This window comes from Epinephelus moara, chromosome 23, assembly GCF_006386435.1.
Source record: "Epinephelus moara isolate mb chromosome 23, YSFRI_EMoa_1.0, whole genome shotgun sequence".
Classification (NCBI taxonomy): domain Eukaryota; kingdom Metazoa; phylum Chordata; class Actinopteri; order Perciformes; family Serranidae; genus Epinephelus; species Epinephelus moara.
The window spans coordinates 19,582,375-19,604,481 of NC_065528.1; the positions used below are offsets into that span (position 1 = coordinate 19,582,375).

General features: G+C 41.2%; 1 protein-coding gene across 1 annotated transcript in view; it reads left to right on the plus strand.

Annotated features, from left to right (window-relative positions):
* The window catches only part of cacna1c (calcium channel, voltage-dependent, L type, alpha 1C subunit), a 301,347-nt gene that overhangs the window by 209,538 nt on the left and 69,702 nt on the right, over positions 1 to 22,107 (plus strand). The window contains exons 9-12 of the mRNA XM_050036618.1: positions 813 to 900; positions 2,030 to 2,114; positions 13,759 to 13,849; positions 19,179 to 19,205. Coding sequence (XP_049892575.1) covers positions 813 to 900; positions 2,030 to 2,114; positions 13,759 to 13,849; positions 19,179 to 19,205 — 291 coding nt within the window. The remainder of the gene's footprint in view (positions 1 to 812; positions 901 to 2,029; positions 2,115 to 13,758; positions 13,850 to 19,178; positions 19,206 to 22,107) is intronic.

A 22,107-nucleotide genomic window follows, 5' to 3' on the forward strand; every position in this document is an offset into this window, starting at 1 on the left:
CGACCTCGGTGCAGAGCCGCCTCTCCTCCACTTTGACAGGAGCAAGCTGAGGCAGTACAGCTGGTGAGGGATGCCCTCTCTGTCCCTCCCTCTGGGTCTGTACCAAGCACACTGCAACTGGGAGGAGACCCAGGGGTGGGCTGGTGAAACTACAACTCCCAGCAGGCTTGGAGGCACCGGGAGACCTGTTGCCCTGGGACAGCAACAATTAGATGACTAATCCACATGAATTACAAAACTTAGCCCCATTATGACTAAATCACATTTGGTCAGTCAGTAGGGGTGTTTCAGTTCACGCTCCCACCTTCGCATCAGGCTTAATGATTAGAATCATCAGTTCTAATCATTCAATTCAATTTGGAAATGTTTGATGGTGTAGGTGATTTTATAAAATCCAATAAGTGCCAGCGCAGCTCGTTTCATATAGTCTTCATATACTGTAAAGGAGAAGTTATCATGTTGACCAACATATAAAATGAACGCTAAGTATCTGTTGGATGCTTAAAGATATATCTGGATATAGTGAATTGTTTGAGATGTGAATCCAGCTCCAACGTGTCTGCCTGTGTGTGCTTTCATCTGTATTTACATATTAACACCTTGCCTCCTTGGCAGAGCTTTCTCTCCTCACTTTACATTTTTTTTCTCTCTTCAGCAGGTTTTCCCTCCTTCCCGTTCTGAAGCTATTCTGTGCTATCACAGTATTGTCACACGATTTGTTTTCAGTCTAGATTTTCAGATTCTGTTTTCCCTCCCTCTGTTTCTGCTTTCTCTCTATCGCCCAATCCCTCCATCCTGCTCCCCCCTCCCAGAGAGTTTTCCAAGGAAAGAGAGAAGGCCAAGGCACGTGGTGACTTCCAGAAACTCAGAGAAAAACAGCAACTGGAGGAGGACCTCAAGGTAGGCTGTTCTGTCTGTGTTTGATGAAACAGTCATCACCTGCCACTAAGATTCACTGTATATAAAGGCCAGGCTTGCAAAAAGGTGATTTAAATAAATGTCAAAGCGAGGTAAAAACAAAATTCTTTCGGTGTAAGGCAGTGAGCACAGAAAGCAAAGGAAACTTCATATAAAACGCACTTTTGAAAGTTACATTTTGACAGATAGGATAAAAAAAAGAAATCAAAGAGACAGTCAAGTATATACATTAAGGAGGACCTATGATGTTTTAACTTATTTTCTGTCATATATACAGTGTTACAATGTCAGATGTTCATAATAAACGTGGCTAAAGTTTCAAATAATGGGGTAAATGTATGTAAAAAGTAATCACTGATCGCGTGAAAACATGAGGCAGCTTTTATAGCCTTCAAGGCCAAGGTGAGCTCAATCAAGGCAACAACCCTCCCATGTCAGCCAACTGCCTGATGAGGTTGGCTGGAACATCCTCCAAGACAGTGGGAGGGGTGTCGCACACTATACTCCATTAAAGTAATTACACTGCTTTATGTAGTTACATGCTAACAGAATTGAATTGTTAGATGTTGAATTTCCACAACAGAAAGTGCTGCTATATAGTCATTACAGTCATTCCCTGGCTACAATGATGGTTCAGAGAAGCCAAGAGCATAGGCACAGCAGACCCTGAAACGCTGACCAATCAGAGCAGAGTGGGCTTTTTTGGGAGAGGGCCTCAAAGAGACAGGCTCTAAAATGGAGCATTAAGAAAGAGAACACAGGTTTTCCGGCACAGATAGTATGCGGAAAAAAGTTGGGGGTTTTTAACATTAAAGCATGTAAACACGTTCAAGTAGAAACCTAAAATACAAGTGTGAACTCATAAAAGATTTTTAAAAATCACACTAAGATATTGTAGTTGTAACTACTATATGTCTTTACATCATTTAAAAGTGTTAAGTACAAGAGCAGGGTGCAGGGACATTGAGAAACACAATAAATGCTGCAACATTTCATTCATAAAATTCCAAACTGATGTCGGATGACTGCAGTTTTGTTGATAAGGAGACTGCTCTTAGTACTGCTCACCAATCAGTGTGTTCTTTGTCTGTGTGTGCGTGTGTGAATATAGGGCTATTTAGACTGGATCACTCAGGCTGAAGACATCGACCCAGAGAATGAAGAGGAGGGCTTGGATGATGACAAACCTAGAAACCGTGAGTACTACAGTGTGTGTGTGTGTATACCAAAAGGAAGTGATGATCTATTTACTTACCCCACTTTGCCTTGAGGAAGACTGTGCTCGTGTGCGTGTGATTTGTATGAATCGTGTGTTGGTGTTGGCAGTTAGGATTTCCTGTGTTTTGCGTACAGTAAGAACATTGTGTGGATTGGATTGATTGTGTTTATATCTGAAGATATTTCGTGCTTAGCACAGCCAACAAGTTGTGAGGTTAACTGTGCGTGTGTTCATGTCAGATCTAGGGTTTGGTCCGTAAGTAGTGAGCTCCCCGCAGTCTCCATCACGTGTCTCACAGTCAGTGAATGAACAGCGTACTTACTGACAGAGTGACTGACTGACAGACTGAGAGGATGTTAATATTGTCTGCTTGCTTTGGCTGAGAACCCTCCTGAGGTTTAAAACCTGTTTAGATATTAGTGGAATGTGTCAGACTGCAGCTAATAGCCTCTGGGCACACACACATACACACAACAAACACACACACACTTATGCAAAGTCTCACACACATATTGTAGGTATACACCCTTAGGAACGTGTGTATTTGTGCTCTGACAGAAATGTACACACACAGATTAACACCCTCCAGAGAGAGGCAGCCACACATGGTACATGTTTCCCCAGGACTGAACTACATTTCCTGGGGTGGGAGAGTATAGTACTGGCCTCCTTTGACCTGGAGGTTTGATCTTAGGGAAGATACAGAGAGGGATGGTGAGAAAGAGGCAGGACACAGGACAGAAAGTGTGTCTGTACTACAGTATGTACTGTATGCACTATTTTATAGATGCTTGGAGCTCAGCTTGTTCACATTGATGATGAATGAATGAATGATGAGGATTAAATATGCAGAGGCAGAGCATGCATTCTGCACACAGTGTGCTTATCTTCTACAGAGCGCTGTGGCTCATTCACAGAAACACTGATGACTGCCAAGACGAAAGAAAGGAAAAAAAATGATGATCTAATCTTTCAGTGGAGCTCAAGGAATTACCATGGTCAAATGAGCAATGACCCAATTTACATGAAAATAAGGCACAAAACCCCTGTGGCTAATCCGTAACAAATCTACTTGTTTTCACCTGTTAGCGTTGCGCTCCCCTGGGCCAATCAGTGTGGCAAAAACACATCAGCAGTGGCTGGCACATTAACAAACAAATACAGTATGTGGCCCCCAGTTGGGCCAATTTTGTGAAATGTCACATCAAAATATTGAGATGCTTCTTCTCCTTCAAGTTCTGCATCGCTGATATTTTGTATGAGGTAAAGCTAACAAGCTCCAGTTAGCTGTAGAGAAAACAAGACAGAATGTGTAAGTGCTTGATCCAGGGTAGTCCAACGTAAACGCTAAAAGATCGCTCCCAGCAGATATGTTTACATGAGATATTGGGGAGTGATGATGACATATTTGCCCCCTTTAGCCGGAGCTTGCTGGTGGATGCTGGGGTGGAGGTTGGGCTAGGGTAGGGCAGCAGCAGAATAGACAGTGCAAAGGGAGAGCTGGGAAGACTTTGCAGCTTAAATAGACCGCCAAATTTGGAGGGTGTGTTTTGAAGATGACATACAGAGAGTGGCGTATGACGTGTGTGTATGAATCAGTGCAGCGTGAGTTAACTGCCTGGACTAGCTTGCAGGTGTCCATTAAATGGCAGAACTTAGGCTTAGTTCAGACCAAAGATTTGCAACAAGATGAAATCAATTTAGAACGTTGCAGAGAAAAGTTGCAGTGGTGTGAGCTGGCCCACCTCAGCTCATGATGGTGTCACCTGCAACTCAGCTTGCCAAGTCACCAGAACACAAGACACATCACCTGTTTCAACAGCCAGTCCGCTTGTAGCGAAGTCAGCTGGCCCCAAACTGTGAGCAGACGGCGTGTTCATTTACTGTGGCATTCTCTGACAACATCCCTCCGTCCCCCTTGAGTGATGAGTCTGTTTCATTTACATCCCTGCGGCTGCTGACACTTATGTCGGTCTCTGTCCTCACAGTGTGTCAGTATTGGACAGTGGGCCGCTGCTGCCGCATGCTGTATGCGCATGTCACACCCACATACTCATTGACTGATTAATCCGGGCTGGTTATTTGAATTATTGTGGTGTATTTATTATGAATACGATCCACCTGAAGCTCAGGTCGTTTTACTTTTGTTTTCACTGTTCACAGTTTCAACTTGTCTCATCGCGAATCTTTGGTCTGAACTGGGCTTCAGGCCTTTAGATTAAGATGACAAATGATTGATACATAAGATCAGAAGTTCTCCATCAGAAAGATCAATGATCCTTCTGTTTGTGAAGGTGGAAAATCAAGTCACATGCTGTCTTATTGCTCCGTCTCCCTCTGTCCTCGATGGATGGATCCTCCTCTGGGAAGATGAATGAGGGCGGTTTGTCCCTGCTGCCCAGGACATTTTGCATAGACCAGTGCACACACACACACGCACACACGTCCCAAGAAGGGATAGGAGACTTAGAGAATAGAGGAGAGGATAGCAGAGAAAGAGATGGAAGGGAAAATAGAAATAAAGAGAGTGTGAGTGACAGAGAGGGTATCTGGGACACAGAGCAGATGGGATTTCACAACATGAACAAGTCATGCTAGTGACCACACACTCATACGGAGACCACACACCTTTCCACGTGGCTATCTATCATCCCATCTTTATGTGAAGAGCTACAGGGGCCTAACAGTGATGTATGACATGAATAGCGTGTTCATATGAAGACAGAGAGTAGTAGATGTCATTTATTATATTGATTTTCACTGTTTTTAGTAACAGCATGAGTGAGCGTACATGAGCCGTGATCTGAATGGTGTGTTAGTTCTTTACTTATTTATGTATATGTATCACATGTTGTCTTTTCCTCTGCACATTTGTGTGTGTTTCCTGTCATCTCAGGGGCAAACTTGATGCGTGTGTACACTACATGTGTCTTGCATGCTCTCTCTCTCACCCTCTGCCATCTTGTTCTTGCATGCTGTCGTCTTGTTTTGGTATCCTGCCACTGCTGTCTGTGGTAGGAGTGTCTCCAGCCCACCTGGGTAAGAAGACCTGTAAGGTTGCCTGGTTCAGTCACTCTGCTGACTCTCAGGACGGTATGTGTGCGTCTCCGTGCCGTGGGTGTTCGTGACTTTGTGTCTTTGTGTGTATTCGGTTGTAATCAGGCTTGTGTTGGTATTACATTTCATAGCGTGATTGCTTTGGTTGAAATATCCTAAACCTCAATGAATTCAAAATTTGAAGGGCGTGTGGTCACGATGCCTCCTTAAAGCTGGAGTGCAGGACTTTTGCATATAAATGAATGAAATGAACATTCAAGCCCCTGCCAGATAAGTTCACTCAATGCTGAGTAAGCCTATTGCAGCTAGGGAAAGCTCCCTGTATTTCCCTGTATACTGGAGTTGTAGTGTCTGCTGTCCGTGGCAACTTTCCCATGCTGGCACACCGGAAGTGATGTGTTTTATGTCAACCATTCAGAGCCAAAGGGGGCAGGGAGGGGGGAGGGAACATAGGGACAGACCAGCAGTTAGGAGTATGGTGGAAGCTAATGTATGGTGGAAAATCCGAAGGCTCCAGCCACACAGCTGGTGTAAGCAGCCCTTGTGCTACAGGTAGAGGTAGGCAATGTGGGCTGGCCATAAGAATAGCTACTCTCAATGCCAGAAGTGGGAGACAAACACTTTGCACCCCAGCTTTAAGAACACTCCTCAGGACCATCTGGAGGATGTGGCTGCAGAGAAAAGTGTCAGGGTTACTGAAGCCCTTTTTACCCTGAGATTGCACTATAGGACAACTTAATTGCCACTGGCCTTCGTTAAGGTCATCAAACCACCCCTACGGAGAGTTAATTTAAATATGGTAGCATAAAGTGCGTATTAAAAGCATGACACTAGTGAGTGGAGTTGGATTGGCTGCCTCTTGTGCTTGCTGTTGGTCATTATGATAATGATGATCCTAAAACTGTATTACACTGTAGTATTTTTATCAAATAATGTGTGTTTTTCTGGTCGTCAGCTCATCTCTGTTGTTTGCATGTGCAGCCTACATGTGTATATATTATGTCCTGCTATGTGTTTTTCATCTCAATGATGAAACCTGTTTGTGAGGGCTGGTGTGTGTGTGTGTGTGTGTGTGTGTGTGTGTGTGTGCGTGTGTGCTTTTGAATATGGTGGTGGCTAAGAAGCTGGTTTTCAGTCATCATTATCCTCTGCTATTTAGTCAAAGCTTAAATGATCCTTGTGCAGTGATTGGTTAATTTAGATGGATAACTGTATGATTATCTCCTATATGAGTGCATGTGTGTGTCTAGCTGTGAATTTGCATATATATTTACGTACTAGATGTTTCTAGATTTCATGCCTCATATCTTTGTATGCAGTTTTATTTCTGCTACTGTACAAATTGACTCACTCAAAGAATATTTCTTGGACTATTCTGCAGTATGCTCGGACAATCATGTGTGAATAACTGGAAGAAAATGAACAGAATTCAACAATAAGATGATCCCAGTATGGAGGAGCACACTGATGAATGTACAGGCTCACAATCATGCAAATAGTATGAGGGGACGGGGTGAAGTGGACAGAAAACAATAGCTGTTGTGTTGGCCAAGAGGAAGGAGAATAGGATGGACAAATTTATTGTGCTATGTAGTGCTTGGTGAAAACAACATGGCAACCTGTTTTTGAATGTTGACTTATTACACTCTCTAGAATATGGATCAATCCCCTTTGTCTCACTCTTTCTGTTATGTTATTTCCTTACTGTAGAGAATAAGAAGGTTTTAGTTCAGATATGGTGGCAAAGTCTGTCAATGAAACAGACTGAAAGACTTACCGGTACAAGAGAGAAAAGGGAAGCCAGTTTCGCTAGTAATACATCTCAGATTATTATAATAGCTAGAGTAATGCAATGAGATGTGACCGTAAAGAGGGAATGTAATTTTTGCAGAAGCAATCATGTTCCTTTGCAAAGAGTTGTGTTTGTCATCAGTAGGGCTGGGTATCAGTGTTCGGGCTGTTATCATTCACTGTTTGTCCTTATAGCAACAAAAATAAATGCACTATGATTTGTGTATAACCCACGTGATCATGATCCAGGAGGCTGTATATGACATGAGCAAAGAAGGAAGTGAGGTCATGAAGTAAAAGAGCGACAAAGTCTGCATTGGGAGGAAGGTCGGGATAGTGGAAGGGTCAGACAATCTTAAGTGCTATATCTACTACCGTTACCCTTGTCTGGTGGCCTACGACACCACTTATCACCTACCAATAATGCAGTCTTAGAATCCCTTTCCACACGACTTACCACCCATTCACACCTGGACCCATCTAACCCTAATGACACACAGGATAGCCGGGTGGGTCAACGACTCACATGTGATCTAAACGACTCTGAAATTCAGCTCACATGTGACCTCAACGACTCTGTAAGTCCATACAAACTCCACACGGTTTAAAGCCTGCGACTCTGCACCAGTCCGTTAGAACTAAAGAAGCCTCTTGGATGAGAGGTGAAACGTCTTCAAGAAACTCTTCTCCAACAAGGGTCAGACAAACACAGGATTTCAAGTTGTCACATTACATTAAGTGATAATACCCAACCATGATTCTTTTCAGAAACCTAACCTAATGTATATATAATTAAGTACATATAAAATTATAGTACCAGTATAGGAGTAGCCCAAAATTACTCCGTTTGAGACTTAATACAGCACTGGTGTCCTGCAGTCACTCCCTGGGATGGATGGTCCGGGAGGCAGCCAGTTTGCTGGTGGATTTATGGAGTGGAGGATGAAGCTATTGGAGAATAACATTACTAACCACAGACTTTTAGGCTCATTGCCAAGAGTCGGCAAGCTAAAACTCTCAGGACCGTGCCTCCTCCACTCCAGAAGTGCAGCTGCAGGCTACCAGTAACCTACACTGTGACATCTTTGAAGTGTTGTCTTATATTTCTTCGGACTCACACAAGTAGGTTGGGTGGAGAGAAAAAGAAATGCAGAAGTGCTCCATCCAAGTGTTATAATAAGTCGGGAAAGCCCTATTGTTTATTCTGGCATCATGTCGGCTAAAATGATGGTGACATTCTTACGTAAACAAACACATGTTGCCTAAACACAACAAGCAATATCAAGGTCAGCAAAATGGCTGCAGTCATGTCTCCATATCCTATGATAAGTCACTAACGTAATTATCGTGACAAACCTAGGTAGTGGAGCTAACTCACAAAATATCATACGAACCATGTGCCTAAGTATTTGTGATATCACAGGATACATTGTGGTATTCAACACCTTTAAGGTATTGACCAGCATAACCCAGTGCCAAGAGGAGTCGAACGCAGTGTATTTGCTAGAGGAGGCAATACGGCTTGTCAAGATGCCACTGAATGTTCAAAAGTAGGGCTATACTACACACCTGTGGCGTTTGGTGGCATTTTACGCAACTGAATACTTTCATTCACATAATGGGTATCAAAAGAAGTAGAAGACAAAGGTATGAAATGAAGTGCTTTTTAAGGATACTGGTATCATAATTCTTTAAACGATACCCAGCCCTGGTCATCAGAGCCTGTACGAGTACATGTGATTGTTTTTGTGTTTGAATTTACAGTATGTGTGCATTTCCACATTTGTGCTGATTGCCAGTGCCTATTTGTGTGTATCATGCGTGTGTGTGTGTGTCTGTGTTGCTGAGCCGTGCTCTCTATCCCCAGGTAAGAGCCGGCGTTATCCGTCTCTGCGCGGAGCCGTGAAGAAAAATGCGGCTTTCCTTCGTAAGGCGTGTGCGTCTGTCTGCATGGTCCAACACTAGTTAAAGATTTACTGGAAACGTGTTTGTAGACACGCAAGCGAGCTGCACCTCCTCCTCCTCTTCCTCTTCTTTGTTCTTCCTCTTCCTCTCCTCTCTACCTGCATTGTAGTAAGCACCTTTTTCAGTGGCTGCCTCTCAACACTGTAAAGTATTTTATTCTCATTGTCTTCCTCACCACTTTTGTCCACCTTCCATCGGATAATAATCAAATCTCTAGGCCATATATATTAATATTATCTTGCAATGTAGACTTGGACTTTTGCCACCAATAACTACCCCTGCTGCTGGCAATATTGCATGTCTTCACTGCATTAAATCCTTAAACATGTTTTATGGCCTTTAACTTTTAATTAAGTTTAATCCAAGAGAACTCTCGGTTCAGTCAATAAGAGCATGAGGAGAGGAATCATCATTTCAGTGTTGAGATGCAGCCTCCGATTTCCTTTAGAGGTTTGTAGGAAAGGAAACCGTTCGCTTCTGCCTGACTTGTCTGAAAAATTAAAAACAAGAGGACAGTGTCATCACGTAAAACAATTGGAGTGCGGCTAACAGGCTATACGTGACAACTAATAACATTTGTAATATTTGTGATGTCACAGTCCTCTCCTTGTTGTTTGAGATTCCTTTCCCTAAGATCCCCCTGCACTGTTGCTGGCCATGCCTAGCTCTGGTAGTAAGATAATAGAGAAACAGCTTCAAAATTTGAATTTTAGCCTTTAATGAATTTCACCCAGCACTTGTCATATTGTTCAGTAGAAATGTAAGATACTGGTCATTCTTTTTACTGACTTCAGTGTAGAGTGCTTAAATACTAACAAGCTGTTCATGGGTTGTTTTTAATCCCAAAATGTGACAATTGCCTAGTGAGCAAAACAGAGAGACTAAAATTCAAAAGACTACATTATTGTATTACATTAGAGTGCATGAAAAACCTCATTTACTGAACATTTTGGCCACAATTTACACACTGAATTCAGTCATGTTTTGGGTTTGGTAATGGAAATTTAGACTGCTTGAAATAAAAGAAAATGACCAATGGAGATGATGGCATGGACGATTAATACCTTTCTGTTGACACAGACACAAAACAGATCTGTACACAGGTACACACACACACACACATTTCACAAAGACTACTGTGGTGAATAATTCTGTTATTAGTCAGTTCAATACATTTTGGTTGAGTTTATTTATTTTGATCACTATTACTTAATATTTTTAAGTGGAACTAGACACATTTTTGGTTTTGTTTTTTTGTTTTTTTCGCTTTAATATATCATTACTAAATAAACATTGATTACCCAATGTAATGGCCAGGGTTCAAATCCTGCTGGAGTCAACGTCAGCAAAGGCGTGTGGTCGCAAGAGGATCATACGGGATCAGATTCCTTAAGGAGGCTTCAGGATAAGAGAGTAACTCCAGAATCTGAGCCGAGTTCTCAATGAGGGCATGTCTCAAGCCCGTTGTAGACAGGAGGTTCCAGACATAAAAGCGGATGCAATGGCTATGGTACAATGACACCACCGGCGTTCATGTTGGTTTCTTATAAGCTTTGATTTCACTATGTAAAGTTGTCTGCCACCAAGTAAGATCTCCCGGGAAAATTAAGGCTGAATTTACTGCACAAAGGAAGTGCGTCCATCATTGCGCAACCAAAACCGGAAGCAGATAGCGCTTTTATTTTTCCCAGTAGCTGTTGGTATCTATTCCCACTTACCAAAGACTGTCAGTGTAAGTTCTGTGCAGTTACCATCCCCAGTACTGGAAATGTTGGACAGTCAACAACTGGAGTAACTGTGGAAAACAAAATGCAGGGCCTTTCCAAAACTGGACCCTATTCACTCCCACCCATAACGGAGTGTAACTCCATTTGTAGTCGCCTTCACAGCTGAATGAAGCACCCTTCATCAAGGCGTAGATTAAAAATACAGCAGGTATAATTTGTCGTCCGTTTCCACTTAAATTCATTCACACATGCAACATTGTTAAGAATGAATGAATCCCTCTGCTGTGTTGAAGTGTAACCCTCTCCTGTCTTTCTCATCCCTTCCCTCCTTCCATTTCTCTCCCTCCATTTCCTTCATTTCCCTTCTTCCATCTCCTTCCATCTCAGTGTCTCAAGTCTTTGGGGTTTACTCTAACAATAGGTATTAAACTAGTTCAGAGCTCCATTGAGGAGAAGGCACCAGGCTGGTTTTATATTTGAAAGGCTGTAGCCTCGGGAGAGACTGCAGGGCCCCGAGTGCTTTTAACTAAGTAGCATAGCAGCAGGTGGCACGTGTCGAGGTGAGGGAACATACGGCGCGCTCACAGCAGAGGCCTTAATGTTCAGAGAGACCATCCTGATCTCTACAGCACAGAGTTCATCCATCACCAACCATGTGGCAAAGCACACTGCTCACTCACTAAAGCTTACTTTGATGTATTACAGTGTGTGTTAGCTGAGTGCTTACAAGCAAGCCCCTCATATAAAACACAACAAAAAATATATACAGATTCTGCAAATCTTATATTAGATCCACTGTAAAAACATAACAATCATGCATTTATACTCAGGACTTTGAATAAGGAATGTCATGATGACTTTAGCCCTCTTTTGCTTGGGGTGCATGCACAGAGAGAATTTGCTTGCTTGTTTTCTTTGCTTTACTTTACTTGATTGCCTATGTGTTTGGCACAGAATTATTTATTTGTCTTTATTCAAGGTCATATAACTCATACATTGGCTACACGCTCGTTTTTATATGGAATTCAAAGTACATTTTCGATCAGCAAATGTGCATGGAACACTACTTAAGATCTCAGTGGGAATGCAGAGGAGCCAATGTCAGGGTTTAAAATTGTGTTTGGAGCGCAATCTCTAACATACGGTATAAGTAAAGTGTATTATTGGAGCTGAGATGACAGAGCAATTTTGTATGACAAGCTCTGTGTTTCTAATATTTTTTGAGGAATATTTTAATAATGATAAAAGTAAAATCTGGTACCAATGTTTTAAAAAAGTCAGGGTTGGGATTTTTCATTTTGTTAAAATGCCCTCTCATCTTAAAGGGACAGTCACCCCTCATTGGTTCTTTAAATATCGTCCATAGAGATCTCTTGAATGCAAATGAAGTAGATGGCACTCGGCTTTTGGTTCTCGAAGCCCCAAAAATAAAATTGAAAACACAGCAGCAATGAAGTCATGACCCAGTTACTTAAGATAATCCACAGATTGTAACAAGCTACACCAGCAAACGTACTGTGCAGAAGGAAGCGTGCATCTACTCCGAGCTCAGCTTGCACCGCTGAGCTAGCTAACATTACAGCTCAGCCACTCAGGGCGCCGTTAAGGTTTGCATCTTGGACTGTCATTAAGCACTAGCCTCTTGTTCATGAGTAAATGTCCGCACGTGTTGACAAGGCTGCTGGGTGTTCACAACAAGGTCTAGTTCCATTATATTCAAGAGAATAGCTGATATCTCCAACGGTCAGCAACTCACACCCAAACAATCTAGACTGATAAATAGCACTGCGGGTAAGAGGTAAAATATGTGGTTTTGATTTTTGGGTGTACTGTCCCTTTAAGTGGTGATCATGTCCTCTGGTTTCATGCTCGTTCCACAAAAGTAGGTTTTGCGTCATTTAACACTGGATATCTTACTTTAACATGAGCTGCATTGAGATTCATATCAGCATCTGACTCCAGTACCCAGAGGGTGTTACAATAAGTGTTTGAGGTGACAGTGAGGGGAGTGCAGCTCATTCCCGGAGGCAAGCAAAGACTGACAGAAGCAATAAAAAGCAATGTATCACTTCATATCAGTCTCTCAACCAGCCGTCCCCACATTCATCCTCTCCCTCCATCCATACCTCCCTCAATGCTTCCATCACTCCACTCCCTCCACTCTCCTTCTTTTTCCTCTTTAACACTTTTCCATCCTTAACTGTCAATTCTTATTACACTCGTCCTTCCTCGACAGCAGCCTCTGCCTCCATCTTCCCGGTACTCATCCCTCCATCTTTACACACCATTTCACTTGTCTTTAAATCAGGACAAATTGACACATTTGCGGTCTCCTTGTGGCTTTATAAACAAAGACATATTGGGCTCAGTGAGCTTCCTACCTGTTTACACACCTGCTAAAATTTAAAAAAAACATTTGTAGCATGCACTTAATTAATTAATTCTCAGATGTTTGCGTTGACATAAATCCTGCCAAAGCTCTCACAGCTCAATTAAAGTTTAGAAGACTGAATAAAACCGAAACCTTGGCTGCAATTAAGCTCCAACATCCCCCGCAATGTTTGCAGACCAAAGACCAAAATCTACAGCATGTTTTTTCTTTCAATCTCCATGAGCTATGAAATCACAAAAGGGTTTTGCTAAGATTTAGTTCACCCGGAGTTAAGCAATCCTTCAGCTTAGAAGTTGAAATCCTTCCTAATAGCTGATGCAGAGGTTGTGTCCCAGGATCCCCAACTGGTAAATATTGCTTGTATGGAAATGTGTAATTAGTTTAGGCTATTAGCGCAAATATATACAGTATAATTCTATTATAATCTTACAGAAATCTGTGTTTGAGACAGATTCCAGTGCAGGTGTATGTGTAGTAGTACATTTGTAAAGTTTTGGAGTCCACTGTGTGTTAAATTACAGGTTTAGAGTGAGTAATACAGTAAAAACCAGCGTAAAAATGATGTAAGTGAGGATGTACAACACTTTGCCTTGTCCTGTTAATTCATCCTTCTCTTTCTTTTTTTTTCTGTCTTTCTCTCTATATCTGTCACCTCTTTTTCTTGGGCTCTGCTCCTCTCCATCTCTCAGTGAGCATGCCAGCCAGCGAAAATGAATCAGTCAACACAGACAATGCCCCCGGGGGAGACGTGGAGGGGGAGACCTGCTGTACCCGGCTAGCGTAAGTACCTCACACACACCTCCTGTCCCTCCGCTCTCTCTCAGCCACCTTCTGTCAATCCCACGGATGAACTCTATCCTGCATCTTTCCTGTATTAGCACTTTAGCCCGCTGCTATCCTTCGCTGATCTCACAAAGCCAGACCTCTTTCTCATCAAGTCTCCCAGAGGTTTGAAAGAATGCACGTACTGACGCTGAGCAGAGCGACAGTGTGTTGTCATCGTACTCTAAACTGATAAAACTTTTGAGATTTAAAGAGACAACTAAACAGAGGTGCAGCCAATGAAATGGCTCTTTTTCCCAAATAAATCTGTGACCTTGATGAAACATAGGTCAGGCTAAGGGGAATGAATCCTACACTAAACCACAGTGCCTTATTATTTTTTCCTAGCACACTACAGCTAAACAACACTGAAGTCCAAAGGTGGTTCAGAAACTAGTTGCTGGACCTTTTGTTGCTGAAAATTAAAGTCTGGGTAAAGTAAAATTTAAGATTTCTAATCATTCAAATATGGCTAGATGTTTAGTGACATCATTTTCTCTGTACAGAAAGGCATTATATATCAATTCATTACCAGAAGTAGAAATGAGAGAAGCAGCCCATTCTGTGAGGTCAAAGTTGACTTGTAGTACAAAGACAGCTTGACTATCAAACAAGCAGGACTCTGTTTATTATTGCTACATCTCATCCAATAGTAATCCATTTTTTTACCCTCTTCTCTCCGACTGTTTCTACTCTCTCTCTGTCTCACCTTTGTGTTTGCTGGTGAAGTGCTCTCCTCCTCCCCTGTGGGAGCTCACGAACAGCTGACTCACCTGCTCCTGCTCCCCCAGCTCCTTTCATTTCTTTACATTATTCAAACAAGTGCGTTGCTTTTTTTCTTAGACACAAGGCGACGCAGGAGCCGTGACCCCAGCGGGCCCTCTTCAGTACACACGAGCAAAGACACTTACATACAAAACTGTGCATCACTGTGAGCGTAGCACAACAGAATAAAGTTACTGTGCAGTATGACATAGACAATTCAGAGACGAAACCAAACTGAATCACCTGAAACACCTCTGACCAGAGGAACAGTAAGGCCAGTAGGCACACTTGGATGGCACACTGTTGTTTATTTGTACTCTCGCTATCCATCTGTTACTCTGTCTCTGTTATGTTGTTTGTGTTTATTTGTCCCATCAGACAAACACAAATCAAAACAAAGGATACACATCAAATCTGAGTCTTTAGGAGGTGCCACAAACCCAACACAATGAATAATGCCTGTAATGATTTCTCAGAGCCCACGTCAGCATCACCCAAAGATAATCACTTTAATATCATATACGGCAAAGAAAAGCATCAGGTCATCAGATTCAAGAAGCTCGCCCTAGTAGTTGTTTTCCGTTTGCTTTAAAATATTAGTAGAGAATGTCCCTGCTGCAATTTTTTTAATGCCATTATCTTAAGATCACAAGTTAATTACTTTGTTATCTCAAGAAAATGAGATAATCAACCAGTTATCACGAGGATACAAAAGGTTGTTTTCTTTTGTGTGTGTGTGTGGGTGTGTTATCTTTTTTTTTTTAAATATAGTTTAACATGGATAACAAACAACATACACACACACACACACACAAATACACAACAATCTACCCCCACCCCTGGCAGCAACCCAAGCCACAGTACAATGGCTCAACAGCTCAATCTTAAGAATATTAAGAATGCATGAGGGGGGAAAAAACGAAAAAATGCAATAGAATAAAATGATAATAATTAAATATTACTAAAATTAAAATAACAATATTGTAATAACAATAATAATAATAATAGTAATGATAATAAATAAAAAAAACAAATAACAATAATGGTATCAGGTCTATGATTAAGTTGGTGTGCACAGAAAATCTTTCACTTCATTAGTAAAGGTTGTTTTCGCCTATTACTCATTGTAATGTTTTTTAGAGATCAGGATTGGAATGCCAGCATGGCTAGATGGCAGCTGTGGCAACTAATGCAAGCTGAAAATGTCACATCAAGGAGTAGCTGTTATTTATCAACACATCACTGTACTTTAATCAAGTTCTGACACAAAAATTCTTCTTTTTTTAACTAAATTATCATGAGAAATCGGGTTTTTTTCACTCAAGAATAGACATACATTTACCCATTATCAGTTTTGTTAACTCGTGATTTCAAGAAACAGCATTAAAACAAAATAGCTGCAAGCAAGGCTGTTCTCAGCTGTAGTAAAAAATGACTAAAATGATGATTTGATTATTTAAATAGCTGCAGACTAGTTAGTAGTTAATTTTCTGACCGTCGAATGAATTGCTGCAGCTCAAAACCTCACTTAATTATTTGGTGTATCAAAGACTGAATATGAAGCAAACACATGATAAAGGATGCTTCTCAATCACATGTTATCTACTTGTGTACCAATAAAAATTGTTGTGGCACAAGGTGTAATTTACTCATTCATAGCCTCTTAAACGCCTGCAGACTAATCTTCATTTAGTTTGAAAATTCACCTAAAAGTGTGTCGGTCTACAGCACCAACGTCACTCTTATTACCCATGAAGGAGCTCTAGAATTTACACCTGCAATTTTGAGTCTTACTTAAATTCTTCACAATTATCAGACTGCCCTTGTAAACCTTGCCAAGACTGGAAATGTGAGCCCTCATGGTTCCTCTGCGAGACCGCAACAAGTTTGGCTCGGAGCATTTGCTCACACTAATATGAAGATAAAACATGAGACTCTCAGTGTTTGTCAGCTCTTCTTCACATTGCTATGGAGATAGACCTCAGGGTAGGAGCTACTTCGACGCCTGCTGATCTCCATAATCGAGACGGACACATGGAGAGAAGAGATGTGTGTACTGTCAGCCTCCATATCCAGCCAGTCAGTCATTTTATTCTATCGTTCAGTCAGTCAGTGACTCATTTTATTGCTTCAGTCAGACGGTCAGCCAGCCAGTCAGCGGGTCGGTCAATTCGTCTGTTTTTATCGACAAAACGAGTACACAGTCACTCATAATAACTCCATACATGACAGTAGTTATCTTTTGATTTATTTAGTTCCTAAAAAAATAATGTAGATGCAATAAAATGAAATTTAAATGCAACAAACTTAGCTGTAAAGACTCCAACCAGTACATCATTCAGTGTGGTCACAGCATAGATGTATTACGGAATGAGCCTACTGGGCACAGGTCGAGGGGCCCCCTTCACCTTCAGCTGCAAAAGGTCACTTGAAGAGACAGGTAAAGACCAGGAAAAGACTCAAAGAGACATAAAAAGACCAGACAGAGACACAAAAACACCACAAGGAGACACAAAACAACTACAAAGACAGCTGCAAAGAGACACAAAGAGACTCACAACTACGGAAAGGGACAAAACAATCACAAAGACACACAAAATGACTACAAAGCAACTACCAAGAGACTAGGCAATGACTACAAAGAGACACGAAATGACCACAAAGAGAGACCAAACAATTACAGAGATGCAAAACAGCTACTAAGAGGCTTGAAATTACTATATAGAGAGCATGAAAACACGCATAACAGCTGCAAAGAAATGCAGAACTGCAAAGAGACACGAAGAGACTCACAACAAGTACGTTAAGGGGTACACAGTCACAAAAAGACACAACATGACCACAAAGCAACTACAAAGAGACTCAAAACAAAACAACTACAGAAATACAAAACAACTGCTAAGAGGCTCAAAATTACTATAAAGGGACCACAAAAAGATGCAAAACAACTACAAAGAAATGCAGAAGACCTGGGAAGAGACACAAAGAGACTCACAACAAGTACTCAAAGGGGTAAACAATCACAAAGAGACACAAAATTATGACAAAGAGAGACAAAAAGACAACACAGAGAGACACAAGACCACTGGGAGACACAAAACAACTACAAGGAAATGTATGACAGCTGCAAAGAGACTCACAACTACAGAAAGGGACAAAACAATCACAAAGACACATAAAATGACTACAAAGCAACCACAATGAGAATAGAAAATGACTACAACGAGACACAAAATGACCACAAAGAGAGACGAAACAACTACAGAGATGCAAAACAACCACAAAGTGATGGAGAACAGCTGTGAAGAGACACAAAGAGACTCACAACAACTATAGAAAGGGGTAAACAATCACAAAGAGACACAAAATGACTACAAAGCAATACAAAGAGACTCAAATTGACCACTAAGAGACACAAAATGAGTACAAAACAGCTACCAAGAGACTCACATTGACCACAAAGAGATACAAAATGACTACAAAGCAACTACAAAGGGACTCAAGTTGACCACTAAGAGACACACAATGACTATAGAGATGCAAAGCAGCTAAAAAGAGAATCAAATTGATTATAAAGAGACACAAAATGATGACATAGAAATACAAAATGGCTACAAAGAGACACAAAACAACAACAAAAAGAGGCTACACACGAGATGTGGCAGGGCCCTCTGCATGTCTGGACCCAGGGGCCCATTGTCTCATAATCTGCCAAAGAGTCACCAGATTCACCAATTCATCAACCATTTGTACTTTTGTGTGCATCAGTTTGGGTTATTATTAATTAAAAACAACCCTTGGCTGAGAGAAGAGCGTCAGCTTACAATCTTACCAGCTTGTGGCACGTTACAGTTATAGATTCAGCCCATGGTCAAATCATTTAATTCCAACGTTACAGATAATAATGTGATATGTTGTCGATTCCAGTTTCCACAGTTGGGGTTTCTCTTCTCTTCTCTTCTCTTCTCTTCTCTTCTCTTCTCTTCTCTGCTCTGCTCTGCTCTGCTCTGCTCTGCTCTTCTCTCCTCTCTTCCCAGAGACAATGTCTTCCATAATCTCTTGTCCTCAGTTCTTTATGTATGTACCTTTGCTGTTACAGTGGTGAACAATCAACAGACATGTTTCTATTAATACACTGTGTCTTTTCACACCAGGGCTGATTGGAGGAAACCCAAACTTAAAGCGTTTTTTCTTTTGACTGGGTGCCACTGTATACATGTTTGCTTGGGGTGATTTGTTCTAAAGAAAAGCGGGTGATCTTTATAATGTTCATTCACCTCTGCAGCTTATGTGCTAGTGTAGTTCACCTCAGTCTCCAAACTAGCAAATGTTTACTTGGTAAGAAGGTAATTGCATCTCAGAAAGGCAGGAAAAACTAGACCCACACAACTAAGCTGCACAATGAACATATTTGCTCAAGCAAATATCCCTCTCAAATCACCCCTGTCATGTTGTGTACCTGTCTATATGTGTGTTATGTGTGTGTGTGTGTGTATAATCCATTCTGTTTTCTGTGTTCCAGAAATAGGATCTCCAAATCCAAGTTCAGGTTAGTACATGTTGTTTACCATTAGTCTTTTAATTCACCTGCTCTGATGTCTCTACTGCTGTGGTATTTGTACGGTCGCTGGATGTGTGTGTGTGTGTTCTTGTCTACAGTAGTGCACAGGACACACAGACAAACTGACATAGAAAGAGTGAGCCTTGCTCTTTAAAGACCCAGTGAAATGGAAAATATATTTTCCCCGTTTTAACTCTGTGTCCCTGTGAAAATTGATAATTTAGCATGTAATATGCCAAATGTATGTTGAAAAATCAGTATCAGAGGAGTCTTTTCTCTATCTGTAAAACCAGATAAAATTGTTTCAAATATTTGATGACTCATCATGCACTCAAGGGTGTTTACAAAAGTTCATCCAATCAAACGAAGGGCGAGTAGCTATCCCGAGTGGTCATGTAAAACAAAACTTCCCTGTTTGTGGGGTGTAGTAGCTGCTAGCTAATAGAGTAATATGGATAGAGTTAGGACAAGATGTGTGTTTGGAATTTAGTGGGCAAAACCTATGTTTTTATTTCTAAAACAACATGGCCGAGGTCTAATTCATTCACGTCTCTCTCATCCTCCTCCTGATCTAAGGTGTCTGTGGAGCTGACAGTCTGCTCAGTGTACCTCCATGTCATGCTGAACAAGCCCGCCTACTTTTTATCGGTCCAATCAAATAATGAATCAATCAAAGAATGTGATTTAAATCCCACTTATAACTGTAAACCATTCAAATTCTGCATTGAAATGGGAAATATGTCACAGTATAGAAGCTAAACACACTCTAACTTCCGTTTCACTGGGACTTTAAAGGAATAGTTCAACTTTTTTGGGAAATATGCTGACTTTGATTCTTGCAGAGTAGAAGTAGAGTAGAATTAGATGAGAAGATCAATGCAGCACTGAAGTCTTGACGGTGAATATGAATCTGCAGCTGGTTAGCATAGCTTAGCACAAAGACTAGAAATGGGAAAGCAGCTAGCCTGACTCCATCCAAAGGTAACAAGATCAACTAACCAGCACCTCAGAAGCTCACTAACTACCATGTTTTTTTCTTGTCTGTTTAATCCGTACAAAGTGCCAAGATTTTTGGGGGTTTATATACCAGACTGTTTCTTGGCAAAGCACAGAAACTACTTTTGTTATTGTTGGGCCGAGCGGTAACTGTGTATAGCTTCATATAAAACAAATAGATATGAGAGTGAATTTGATTTTCTCATCTAACTCTCATCAAGAGAGCAAATAAGCATCTTTTCCAACATGTTGAACTATTCCCTTGTATAGTTATAATTACAGAATAGGTCATTTTCTAAACATTGACATAATTTTCCTTATTAGGGACAGAACAATATTGTGCTATCTTCGCAGACATGCTCTCATTCTGTTCATGTTAATATTAACAAATTACTGTAACACAGGCTGTTTTGAAAGACCACACAAAATGTTTTCACAAATTACAACACAGACATTAAAAAAACAACACGTCCTTTTTTGTAAGAATGCATGTCCGCTTGTGTTGTGTTGTGAGTTGTGTCTCATGTAACATTCAGTGTGTGCATCATGGCAAAAGCCGCTGCGTGCCATAACTGACTCTAAATAGCTCACACACACTCAAACAGACGACGGCGAAGAAGGCGAAACATGAATTTTGTATAGGCAGGGAAGAATAACAGTTCCTGGTGAGCTGCGTTGATCTGTTTGAAAAGAGGTCTTTCAGTTACAGTTACATGACAAATCTCTTTGCAGCCATGTCTCGTATGGTGGGGTAACAGTGGAGAATGGGGTCATGTACAAACTGGATAAACAGATGAGAATGGGTTAAATTCTGGACAGGGGATTTAGGGATGGGCATGGCCTTCAGTACGTTACACTCAGAGTCACTGAACAGTTCAACTCAACATTTAGATTCATTATTTTTGTTAGCAAACATGTAGTCAACTGTCTGTCGTCAGGAAAAAGAAACATAAAATATACATAACATTAATTTTATTTTATTCGCGTTATCCGTGTGGTGCCTGTCACATCTGTCTGTGTGACGTGCATGTCAGCTCTTCTTCGAGACTAATTTCCCTCTGTAAAATTTTATATTAAAGTGACATAGCTTTTGCCACTGTACAAATACTGCAATAGTGACTGAGATGCCTCCATTTTTGTATATGTTAAAAAAGTTCCACAATTGTATTGCCACATTGGATTCATCCCGTGAAGTGCCCATGGGAATGCATATATAACAGTGCCATGCTATTGTTCTGATGGCCCAAAACTCTGAAGCCCCATCAGTCCAAAAAATGTCCCATTAGACTGAAAGCCCATTTGTCCAACTGGTTGGTATCCCAAAAGCAAGCGCAGATTGCTCCGAAGTCCCATTTCTCTGAAAATACACACTCCCTGCAGTTAGTTTCAGTTTCCCAGCAGCATTTGAGCCACTGATCACGGGTGTTTTTACCTACCCTTCGTGGCGTTTCCCAGTTGCATTTAAGCCTCCGAGCCTGAGTGTTTTTCACTGACTTCTTTTGTGGATGTTTTAAGCCAAAACGGATTTTTCCTAACCATAACCAAGTGGTTTTTGTGCCTAACTCTAACCACACATTCACCACTGGGTTGTGACTTCCTCATGGTTTACAGCACAACCATTTTTTCTGGCGATTGGGGTGTGTCACTGCAGAGAGTGTGTATTTTCTGAGAAACAGGACATTGGAGCAATAACTGTTTGTTTTTGGGATAACGGGCTGTTGGAAAAGTGGGTTTTCGTTCCAAAGGGACATTTTTTGGACTAATGCGTGTTTGACATTTTGTGTCATCAGAACAATAGGCAGTCCCCTTTAAAACATGTAAAAGTCTAAAGGGAGATGCATGCTTCTCTGCTTCATAATGATTAGAACAAAAAATGTATTTCAAAAAGACAATT